Source organism: Passer domesticus, chromosome 7 (genome assembly GCF_036417665.1).
Source record: "Passer domesticus isolate bPasDom1 chromosome 7, bPasDom1.hap1, whole genome shotgun sequence".
Taxonomy (NCBI): Eukaryota; Metazoa; Chordata; class Aves; order Passeriformes; family Passeridae; genus Passer; species Passer domesticus.
The window spans coordinates 12,460,783-12,472,784 of record NC_087480.1 but is presented as its reverse complement, the minus strand read 5'-3'; the positions used below and the strand labels follow the sequence as shown (position 1 = coordinate 12,472,784).

The 12,002-nt window shown below is 43.5% G+C and overlaps 1 protein-coding gene across 7 annotated transcripts in view; it reads left to right on the top strand.

The window, feature by feature from the left end:
* The window catches only part of MAMLD1 (mastermind like domain containing 1), a 247,384-nt gene that overhangs the window by 213,204 nt on the left and 22,178 nt on the right, over window positions 1-12,002 (top strand). For all 7 annotated transcript variants that reach the window (XM_064426924.1, XM_064426926.1, XM_064426931.1 and 4 more), the window contains one exon: window positions 579-2,294. In XM_064426924.1, coding sequence (XP_064282994.1) covers window positions 579-2,294 — 1,716 coding nt within the window. The remainder of the gene's footprint in view (window positions 1-578; window positions 2,295-12,002) is intronic.

The window sequence follows — 12,002 nt, the reverse complement described above, 5'->3', positions numbered from 1 at the left end:
TGTGATAGGAAGTTTGAAAGTCTGTTTAGATAGATAGCTGAGAGTTTGGTTTGTTTTGGTTTGTTTAGAAAGTATGCTAGTTATTTCAGATGTTTGGCCTATAAAGAATGTAAAACAATTTAATTGTCTCAGGTCTGAATTTAATTCGAGTCACTGGCAGAAGGTCACTAAATTCAGTCCAGGGTTTCATTCAGATTTGCCATTTAGACCTAAAAAATGTTACCATAAAAATGTTGGCATGTTTGTTATGCAGGGAGTATAATGTCTTAATTGAAATGCAACCAGAAACTATTTTAAAAACTTCTATTACAGTTCACATGACAGACAGTATTTTGTAGCTTTAACATCTGTTTTAAAGCCAACTCATGAGATTTAGCCTTTGTCTGACTATAACTCTTTTGATTTTGGTGAAGTTGCACACATTTAAATCCTGATTGAATTTGTCTCACATGATTAGCTTTTTAATTGTATTATTTAATTTTCTTTATCTCCAACCCAGTGTTGTAGTATGGAGCTTCAGCACGTGTCAGAATACGGTCAATAATGGATCCTTTCTTGTTCCTTTCATATTTTCACAGTTACAGGGATCCATTAAAAGAAAACTGGAAGATGATAGCTCTCCTGCCTCCAGTGGCGTGCCTGATGTCACTTTCCCAAACGACAGTAAAAGACTTTGTCTTGATGATGTAAACCTTGCCATGGGCCAAGGTGCCAATCCCAGCCTGGCCTGTCCAGAAATGCAGAGTTCTCCATTCCCCACTGGTCACAGCACCTCTTCCCTGGGAGTCACAGGGCACCCAGTGCTCCTTGAGAACAATCACATGAATGGGGGTGGCATTGGCTCCCCGTTCTCAGTGCCAGCCAGCACAGAAATAAACCAGAAGGGGTCAATAGGAGGGCAAACCAACAACATTGTCCATTATGACGAGAAAGGAAACAGCTTACAGTCTGTGGACCAGGAGCTGCAAGATCTATTGGAAGAGCTGACCAAAATGCCTGATCCTTCTCCCAATGACCTGGATCTGGAGAAGATTTTGTGCAGCAAGGCTGAAGATCCACTTGGTCTGAGTCATTCTCAGCCGAACCTAAATACCACTCCAAAGTCCTCCCCGCAGACTTCCCACTTGGAGAACCATGTTGCTAACAAAGATTTTTCTCCAGGCTGCAATCCAACCAGTGGAGGATCCCCTCAGATGAGACCATCATCTGCTGGAGCTAACTTCCAAGTTCCTCCCTCAAGCAAACCTGCTGCATCACCCATCTCTACAGCAGCTCAGAACAAAAACCAGCCACCACCGATGCTCCCAGTACCCTTGCCCAACATGCCTGGCTCCAACTGGCACGCTCAGCAGCTAAAGCAGCTGGCAGCCAGCAAGCAGGTGTCTGGTACCAAGCAACAAGTACAGACTCCCAGCTGGCCAACTATGTCTCCTCCTGGTCTCTCTCCACCTTACAGGGCAGGATCATCCCCACACCATCAACCTTTCAGTCCTCAAAATGTTATGGTGTCTGGCATGCCTGCTAATAATTTACCAGGAAACAGCATTCAGAGTCCTCAAAACACTCTGCTTTCAAGCATGACTTCCAGCAGCACCCCATCCAATGGCCCCTCTCCCCCCTATGGCTCTGAGAAGCTCTCCAGTCCAGCTCTGAGCCAGCAGCCCTTCAGCCCTCAGAGCTCCATGCTGCCTGCTCTCACAGCAGCCAGCTTGCCAGCCAACAGCATTAAAAGCCCACAGAGCAACTTGGTTGCCAGCATGGCCTCCACAAATACTGGACCTTCTCCACCGTACAGGCCAGAAAAGCTGTCAAGCCCTGCTCTGCATCAGCAGCCCTTCAGTCCTCAAGGTACATTAATGTCTAACATCACTCCCACCAGCAATCCCACAAATATGCAGAACTCGCTTTTTAAATCAATGACTACAAACCAGACCAAAAATATGAACATAATTATGCAACAGCCATCCAGTAACTTACAGCCAGGTCTGGTGAATGAGAGCCCTGTTAGCCAAGACCAGTTTTCTTTCAACAACACCAAACCACTGTCTCACTTTGCCTCAGAGTCAGCTACTCAAAAAATGTCCCCTCTGACAGCAGGACAAGGACAGCAGTCCCTCATTCACTATCTCCAGCAGCAGCAGCAGCAGCAGCAGCAGCAGCAGTCTCCAGCCACGCAGCAGTCCCAGCAGAACAACAGCAGCCAGTTCCTCCAGCAGCAGTTCCGGCAGCTGATGCAGCCACATCGGATGCAGAGACAGATGCAGGCTGCCACACTGCCATCTCAGAGCAGACAGGTGAGGACCTCTCTTCTGTCTTACATGGCTTATGTGAAAATACCGAGTCATTTATTTTCTTAACTTTGCTTTTCCATTTGTGTTTCAAATGCGACATCACTAACTGTCTGAGGTGTGCACAGTGCACACATGGACAAGGCAATAACAACCTCTGGTGTTATCATAGTAAATTTATTTATTTCTCCAACTAAAAATGCACCGTAATTCACTGCCTGTTTTTCCCTGGTGGAGAACTTTGGGCAATTTTAAAGTAATTTTTTTACTTGTATAGGTCATAGTCTCTTTCAGTTTATATTATAATCTCCAGAGATATTCTCGTTGCATGTTTCATGTTATCCTTTCAGAGGGAATATCTTCTTTTTATCTTAGTGCCCTTCAACAAATTCATCTCTGTGTTATGCTTCTGAGGCTAGAAAAGATCAGGTGGGGTGAGAAGTGAAGTTAAAATGTGTCCTTCATGGACAGCAGGTCAAACAGTACAGCTCCTGAATAGCAAAGAGGCAGACTTGAAATACCTGTTACTAGGATTTGCCAGAAGCCATTCCCTGCTTTGGATGAGGGCCATTCCCCACCCATGGTGATCTGTGATACCAATCGAGCTGGTAAATGCAAAAATGCAGCTGGCAAAAGTGAGGCACAGCCCTGGTTTCTGTCCAGCCACCTCCTCCCTGAGACTCAGCGAGAGGTGTGAGTCTGCTAGCACCCCAGATCAGAGAGAAGTACTGTGAACAGGGTCCTGGGAGCAGGGAAGGGCTTGGGGACTGGGTCTGAGAGCAGCCTGGCTGTGAGGAATAAACGTCTTTTTGTTTAGAAGAATAGCTGGAAACACCGAACCTCACCACCAAACCAAGGGCTTTGTTAGGCTGAGCCAGCACTTTGTAAGCAGACTCCTCCAAGCTGCTTGGCTGTGCACACAGCCACTCCATCAGCAGCTTGGGAAGGTCTGACACTGCTCTCCCAGTAAAGCAGAGCCTGATCACTGAAATTCTGCTGGGATCTGCTTGAGAGCTGAAGTGTGAAATGCACTCCAGAGCCAGCTCTTCTTTGCCTCTTCCTTGCAAACTGACTGGTTCTTAAGGAGGGGGATTTCCTCAATCTTGGTGTACTGCTGGTGTAACTAAATACCATCATGTCCTGTGACAGCAGTGAGAAATGGGGGATAGTTACTAAATATCAGCTTCTGAGGGGTAACTCTGTGGGGTGCATTGCCACTGTGCCTCTTCAGGATCACCTCCCTCTTTTCCCAGTTGTGCTCCCTCAGTTCTCCCTTATTTCCTGCAGCAGCCCAGAGCAGGCAGCAGGGAAGGACTGACTCACTGAATTGGCTTATGCGGGTGTGGAACAGGGAACAGGGGGCACATCTAGTGCTCCAGAGGGTTACCAGTGAAAGACCTGGTGCAGTTTGTTGCTCCAGGCACATGAGGACCCTCCTTGTGTTGGGTGGGACTCAGATTAAACAGAGATTAGAGAGAGCCTTGCTGGTTTGGGATCCAGGCCTGTGGATAGACAGATGACTGAAAGGGAGCAAAGTGCAGCAGTTCCACGAATTACTGCCCACCAGATGTTTTACTCTGGAGGCAGGTGTGGGTGAAGAACACATTCATGGTGTTTTCCTGCATCTTGCATGAGGACTAGTAAGTTGTTAACCACAGTGACATGATCACTTTTGATCATAGGTCCATAACCTTTGAGGTTTTTCTTTTTGGCTTCACCACTGAGTCTGTGAAGTAAGAATGTCCTTGTTGGATTCCTGAGGTTTCTGTGCCCCAGTTTTCCCTGCTTTGCATTTTAGTCTTATACCTCTGAACCCCTTGCATCACTGATTAGACATTAAAATAAAAATTCCTGAAGTCAGTCTTTCTAATTGGCCGAAATATTCCTTCTTTGAGCAACTTTCCTGGTGCTCTGCCTGTGCTGCATTTTCAGCTGATTCTCACTGTCAGAGAGAGAGTTATTATAATCTTGCTGCTATCAGTAAAGATCAAGGACAGTTAAGACAATGATTACAGGTGATGAGCATTTTACATTTTCAGACTAGTTAGGTAAGCTTATGGTGCCTCCCTCATTTTACAGGGAAGACTTAGACCAGTAATTACACAGCAGATGACAGTGCTCCAGTTTTACAGTCTGTTGAGCTGCTGAAGAAAGATGGTGGATGTTGAGGAGTGGAGCATTTTGTAAGGTTTTGATAACTTTACTGCAAATCTCATAGAAGAAAATGGATCCTGAGTGCTGAATTAAAAGAAAAATTACATTGGAAAATTATTCTGTGTAGGAATCCGTGAGTCTGAAATACTTTCTACATTTCATGGATTCTAGCATGGAGATCTGTTATTTGTCTGCAATAGATTTCTTATTTACATTGAGAGATGGTACTGAATTTTAGACCCCACCTGCTCTGTACCAATTTTACTCCATTAGAGAGAAGTAGCCCCAGTGACTGAGGTTTTGATTTCCAGCAGTGTATCCAGAGATGAATTTGAGCTTTGCAGAATTTCAGTGCAGTTCCCTCCTGAGGCAGGTGATGAATAGGACTTTTCAAGCAATGAGCAGTTGTTTCATTAAAAGGCACAATGTTAAAGATTCAGAAGACGGGGGAGACAACTTCTGCATCTCCAAAATTAGTAAATTTCTGGTGGAAAATTGCCCTTTTTTTGCCTCATTCACAGAAATTTGCTCAGAGAAAAATACCAGCATTCCCTGAAATGTTGTTTAGTGCTTAAAAGTCATCTCCTTACTCTGTGTGTGTGTTTGCAAATGTGACTAAAATTTATAAAAAGAAGGCATAGTTCTCTCTTCTTTGGAGCAAGAGGTGCAGCTTTGTACAGAAGAAGAATGTGGATGGTGGCCAGTTGGAGAGAGAACAATAAACCATGAAATTTGATCCTTGTAGCAGGCACAGCAACATGGGGAAGAGAGCAGCAGCCGCAGACCCAGAGTGAGCGTTTTGCTGTTGTTTCACTGTGTATTCAAGCAAACACTTCACATTCCAAAAGCAGGGTTACTGCTGGTGCCTCACAGCTCTACCATTTCGTAGTTAGTGATGTATCTTTTAAGTGTAATCAGTCTGTGTCCCAGATCCTGTCTTGCCTGGACACTGCTCAGTGTGATAGGGCTAATCTCCCCCATCTGAAGCACCATGTCTTTATTGTTGGGTATTGATTGAGGCACTGACAGTTTGCATTGTGTGGTAGCTCAGAGCCCGGTGGGGCTAACGCTGCTCTCTGGCCATGGGCAGGTTTTCATTTTATTCCTGTAGGGCTGACACTGGTGAGTGAAATTATACTGAAAGGTCTGGACTTGTAAATCCTAATATAAACATGGTAGTAAATGCCAGAGTCAGAGGTATCCAGAGCTATCACACGCTGTTTTCAGGGGTAAAGCTTCACCACTTGACTCTATCTGCTGTTTCTGGGTGCACAAAAAGCTGCATTTGCCCAGACAGGTTGACTAGTTGGGCATCTCCCTGATTTTCATGTCTAAATAGAGTTTGTACTTACAGATTTCCTCCTTCTGGAATGTCCAACACACAGGGCCCAGTTCTGCCTTCAGCAGTGCTGATACAGCACCCCACTTGCAGAAAAGCTGTTCTGTCAGTCCCCCAGTGCAAGAGCAGACACAGGGCTCTGTGCAGGGCAAGGAGGCATCCCCTCCTCCCTGAAGGCAGAAAACCAGCCGGGGGATATCCACAGCTGAAGTCAGGAATACAACAAACCCTTTGGGTGGCTGTCTCTTTTCCAAGCCCAAGCTGATCTGAGTTAAAACTTGGGAGTCTGGGGGAGGAGGGCAGGATTGCCCACTGCCTGCTCTGTGTGTGAATGCTGAGAACCAAAGCCAGCTGCAAAGGTTGTTTTGTTGGGGGGATGTAGGTGGTAAGCAGCCATTGTCTGGGGGGACACGCTGTGTCTCTGAGCTCCATTTGCACCCTAGGAACCAAATGTGCTATTCTTAGAGCTCTCTGCATTCCTGCTGACATCCAGGGAGTTGTACACTGGATTGTCAGTGAAGGGTATATTTGTTTCATCTCCATTGCCAAAAATACTGATAGAGAAAAAATGACAAGGGAAGAGACAGAGAGAAAACTAATATTATTTGCAGTAAAAGTGGCTGAATTTTTACTACATGTGGACTGCATATGGGATAGTGAAGAACATGCTGAGGACTAAAATACCCTTTGAAAAGCAAAGTATTTCTTTGACTATGGTAAAAGCAGCAATACATTATCTGAGTTGGAAGAATAAACTATAGGTTGCAGAGGAACACCAAAACTTCTGAGCTAAATTAAATATACTTTTTTTTTAAGTTAAAAAAATCTTCTTTCAGAGCGTAAGTTTTCTAAATATAGAAACAAGACTGAAGAAGAAATGTGCTGTTACAAAGAGCAAACTGACCCAGAGGTTAGATGACAAAGGTTAAATAACTATAATGGAATACAAAATACAGCTTTTATTAATATGAAGAAATGGTAATACCATGGCCTGATTTCTGGGTGCCATATATTATGGGAAGTTGTTTCTGCCTGTGAAAAGTCAGTGCACTGTGACTGTTAGGTGAGGCTGTTCTGACTCAGCAGCACTTCATAAGCTCTGATGCAGGTTGATGAAGAGTTTGGAAAAGCAGAGAACACAACCTGCATCATCTGAGTACATACAGTCCTCCTGCAAGTACAGGGGAAAATAATGTTTTATTTGGGATTTCCAAGATGTCACAAGGCATCTTTCTAATGCATAAAACAATTACAGTATCATGCTTTATTAATAAAACCAAAAGTAATGGCCAGATTTCATCTGCAGCTTCAATCCCCTACCCTTTTTCTTCAGGGTCAAACTTATTTTTAAAGCCACTTTGAATGAAGTTTTCTCCTGGTCTCTTCTCTTCTCTTCTCTTCTCTTCTCTTCTCTTCTCTTCTCTTCTCTTCTCTTCTCTTCTCTTCTCTTCTCTTCTCTTCTCTTTTCTCTTCTCCTTGGGAGCCAAGTTTTTAAAATCTACCTTTTCTTTCTTTTACCAATGCTGTGAAGAGAAAACCAGATTTGATTTCAAAGGACAGTGGCAGCACAATACCAAAGCAAAGCCTTTGAGGGATGGAGAGCTTTTGAAGGCAAAGCAACAAGCCCTTCAGCTAATTAAGTGCCTTTGAATAGGGGAATAAAGGAAGCTGGTGATGAATCTGGATTACAGAGAGCAATGAGGCTGAGCCTGGAGTTTGACATCTCCACAGATGTTAAAACATCTTCTTGAATGGTCATTTCTGAATTTACATTTATCTGTGCATTTGCCAGTGAGTTGATATTTTTTTCAAACTTGGAGATTCTCTGTTCTCTTCTCAAGAGAGTCTGAGAGGAGCTTGACTGAAGCCATCCACTGCCTTCTTCTCCCTTCCCTCCCCTGTGAATAAATAATGTCAGATAAGTTTCAGAAAGTAAGAAGTAAACTTGTGGAACAAAATGGGGTGTTTGGCCTCAACACGTCAACAGTAATACATTGTCAGAAATACAATAATCAAGATAAAAAAACCTTAATTCATGTCTGATCTTCTGAGCCCATTGCTCTTTCACAGTGGTTTTTTAAATTTCATTTTTTAAAATTGTGTTGTCTTCTTGTGTTCATTTTGGGTATTTCAAAGCATTTCCCTGTTGTAGTGGGGCCCTTACAGCCATGCCTTAACCTTCCCATTTCTTTGGCTTGTATGTTAAGATGTTTGCAGGCACTGATGTTTCCAACAGCTCTGCCTAATGCACTCATAATTCCTTCCAGTTTAGCTCTCTGTTGTGCTGATAGCACTCTTGGACACCACACAGCACATCATTAGGGGAAGCAATCTGCACAGAAGCTTGTAAATAGAGCAAATCCTTCTAAACACCATGTGGGGAGCATTCTCCCCCACTCTCACCATCACCCACCTTTGGATCTGAAATTAATACGGACACCACACCAAAGCTGCAGCACTTTCCTCCATCCAGACAGGTCTTTCTCTTGGTCATGACCTGTTTAATAAAATGGAAAATGTTCTGCCAACAATTGAGCATTTAGGACACGGATAGCTCTATGGGAATCTCACAGTGGACAAATTAAAATCCAATTGGAAATAAAAAAGAGGCTCAGGAGGTACTGTAAACAGCAGTGAGGGGTGGTGGAGGCGTTCAGGGAAGTCTTCTCTTCCTTATGTGCAGGACAATGAAGCAATGAGGGAGGGTTGTCCAGGGTGGAGAAAGAGGAAGTAGTGCTCATGTGCTGTGAGCATGCAGAGGGAAATGTGACTTATCCCAGAGAAATGTAGGGCAAGATGCTGCATTTCAGCCTGACAGGCTGCTTGTGATGTTCCAGGTGCTTCAGGACAGGGGCTGTGTGTCCAGTCTGTGTGTCCAGGCTGTGGGGCAGGGTTGTGTGTCCATGCTGTGTGTCCAGTCTGTGTGTCCAGGCTGTGTCACAGGGCTGTGTGTCCGAGCTGTGTCCCTGCTCCAGGCCAGGCACAGCCACAGAGCTGTGGGTGAGCAGAGGAGGGGGAGCCATGGCACAGGATTCTGTGTGAGCCCTCAAAACCCCTTCTGTGGTTGCTTCCTTCTGCTCTGCAGTGCAGGATGGGAGACACCCTCACCTCCCAGAGGTGCAGGGAAGGTGGTACCATCATGTTGAAAAATGTCTGGTTCACCAGTTGTACCCAAACCCCTCTGACCCTGCCAGCCCGGGTGGACAGTTCCTCTCAAGTTTTCCAAACAGCTTGGGAGCAGTTCACAAGTGTTCTGGGCTAAACATCAGCTGAATCAGGCCCCATCTACAGATTTTCTTGCCTTTTTTTTTCCTATCACATAACCAGTTTTACTTTCTTTATTATCACAGATTAGAAAAAAAAAATCCATATGCAGAAATCTTTAATTAAAAGCAGTTGAGCAAAAGGTTTTGAACATACATATTTTCTCAACTGTGCTCTTAGATACAATAAAGTTTTAAACATCTTGGGAATCTAGGCAAGGACTTGACAACCTGTTTGGCTTCAGGATGAATGCCATAACTTCCTTCTGTGTATCATTCTTAAAAATAACAACTTGTAGAGTGGTTAGTGATGGCTCAGGTACATCCTCACTCACAAGTCAGCACACCCATAATTCTTATATTGCAAAGGTGTGTTCATGGCCCAGTGTGCTGAGGAATAGCAATGAGGAAATGGTTTCCATAACCCTGCTGTACACCCAGCTCATTTCAACTGTGCTGTAAATCCCCATTAATATCAGAACGTCTTCATTCCATTTCCCCCATGTTTTTGGAAGGTAGGGTTCTACATTTTCTGTATTTTTTGTCTCTTTCTTAGTAAATGAGAGTTTCGGGAGCTTGGGTTGAACTAAAAGCAGCTTTGCTTTTGGAAAATGTTCTCACTTCCCTAAAACCATGCCCTACTTATTTCCTCAAATTTGATGTCTAAATTAATAAATCATTTTAATATTTCCCACAGTGGTGCTTTTAGAGCATGGCATCTACCCTTGATTTTTGGGGTGCTTTCTACCTAGTATTGTCTTGTCATAGTCTAAAATTATATCAGTACTTCACAAGACAAAAATACGTGCAGAACCAAAGTCCAATTTAACCAATAGAATGAAGGCAAACAAGAGTGTGGGAGAGTCCCTGGATGCAGTTAATGCCGTGCTTGGCTCCGGCAGGGCAGGGTGGGGTGGCAGAGCAGCCCCTCTGCCTCCCCATTCTGCTCTTCCTGCCTGGCTGCAGTGAGCCCTGCACACCAGCTCAAAGTACAAACATGTTTTGATTCAGATGCAATACCTAGAAATAACTTTCCTGGTAAAATGAACTCGGTGGGGGTTTTTTAATTTTTTTTTCTTTGGGCATTTTGGAGAAATTTCAGTGTGTGGGTGGGGGAAAACAAAGCCGTGTCTGTAAACAGGAACTGATATTGTCTGTGGGACTGAATGGGGAGAGAAACTGAACTGGCCTGGGTGATTCTCTCACACATCTGTGAGTCTGGAAACACTGGGATGATTCACAGTTTGCTGATTAATACAGGAGCAGGCAAAATGGTGTGAATTAACAGCCATTACAGAGCTGCACTGGATGGCAAATATCCCCCCAGAACAAATGATGTTTCATGAAGATTGCTTAGAGGAAGAGGTAATGGGTCTTAAATATGAATTAGAAGCAGTCCCATCAAAGCTGTTAACATTAAGGTTTGAAAGCCAAACACTATTATGAGCTGTTTTCAAAAACTGTACATTCAGGAAGCCTATCAGTCTGCCCTGTTGGCTGTGTAATATTTCTGTCTTGAGCACTTAGGATATTTCAAGCAGCCAGCACTAATAATTGATAGAAATTCACAATCAGAATGCAGCAGCTCTTCTTAGGGCTTTGAAGGCTAATCACTCTATTACATGTTTTAAAGTTAAATTTTTTATAGCACGTATAAAGGCAAATATCATCGTTATCAGTACATAATTCTGAAAAGCTGCCATTAAGTACCATTAACAAGAAGTAATCCTGTATTACAATTTAACCCTTGGAATATAGGAATGTTAGAGAATGAAGGTAGTAAATGCATTACTTCAGTATAAATAATATTCTCTGTATAAGCAGCAAAATTATTTAACATTTGTCATTGAATTAATGAAAACACAATTCCTTGGATCAGTGTCAGGCAGATGCAGATGTGAATGCAGGTTATGCACAAGCTGTGCTGAGCTATTTTTCCCCACTACAGAATTGATAAGAGACCCACAAGGAGGGTAAGCCCTTTAATGTAGCCAAAATAGTGTGATATCCTGGCCTAAGACGTTACATTAACAGCTTGATCTTGTAAAGATTCAAACACACACACCTAAATTTACGCAGTGGGAGGTCATTCCAGGATGACTGCAGGATTATTTCTGAGAGCAGAGTGAATCATGTATGTATCTAGGCTTTGTATGCTCAAGAAAGACCAAAGGTGGAGCAGAAGGATGCAGCAAGGGGCCCAGCAGTCGTTGGCAATGCTATATTAGTGCTGCAGCAAAAAAAGAGCAGGAGTTGGAAGCTTTGATGCACTTGTTCCTGCCTCAGCTCAGGTTTACATTTGAATTATTTTTGGCTTTTCTGGTGTTGTTGTTGTTGTTGGTACTGGGTTATTTTTCCCCTCTAGGGGTTAGTACCAGTATTTTACAAACTTTCCAAGCTATAAATAAATTAATGTTTTAATCAGTCCGGGGGTTATTTGAAGTCCTCTTGTGTTTGTTTTTTAAAGTCATCAATTGCAGAAGGAAAATTTGCCCCTTGTAGGAAGAGAAGCTGCCCCATCCTCTCAGGCACAGCAATAAAAAAAGCAAATGGGGGAAAAAAATTCTTAACAAAACGCTTTTCCCCTTTCTTTTGTGATTAGCAGACTTCTAATGTTAATGTGTTTCTTCCCTTTCCAGCAGATGAGGACATACTACCCTGGAATATCAGTAGTATGTATCCCTGTCATAAACAAATCAATTTCTCTTAGTGCTTAATTACTCAGGGCTTTTGAAAGCTTCTCTTTGCATAGCAAATATGTTTAATATTTCCTTCACTCTGTGGCATTACGAATAAACAGTTAGAGCACTGGGTTGAAGGGTAGTTTACAGGACTCTGGTGCTCGGGCAGTCTGTTTTCTCTCCCGGTTGCTCCGAAGGCTGTGTTTAAGCAATGAATGAGCAATCACACCAGCATCATTTTTTTGTTTCGTACAACCCCCCTTTTCTCCTCCTTTGC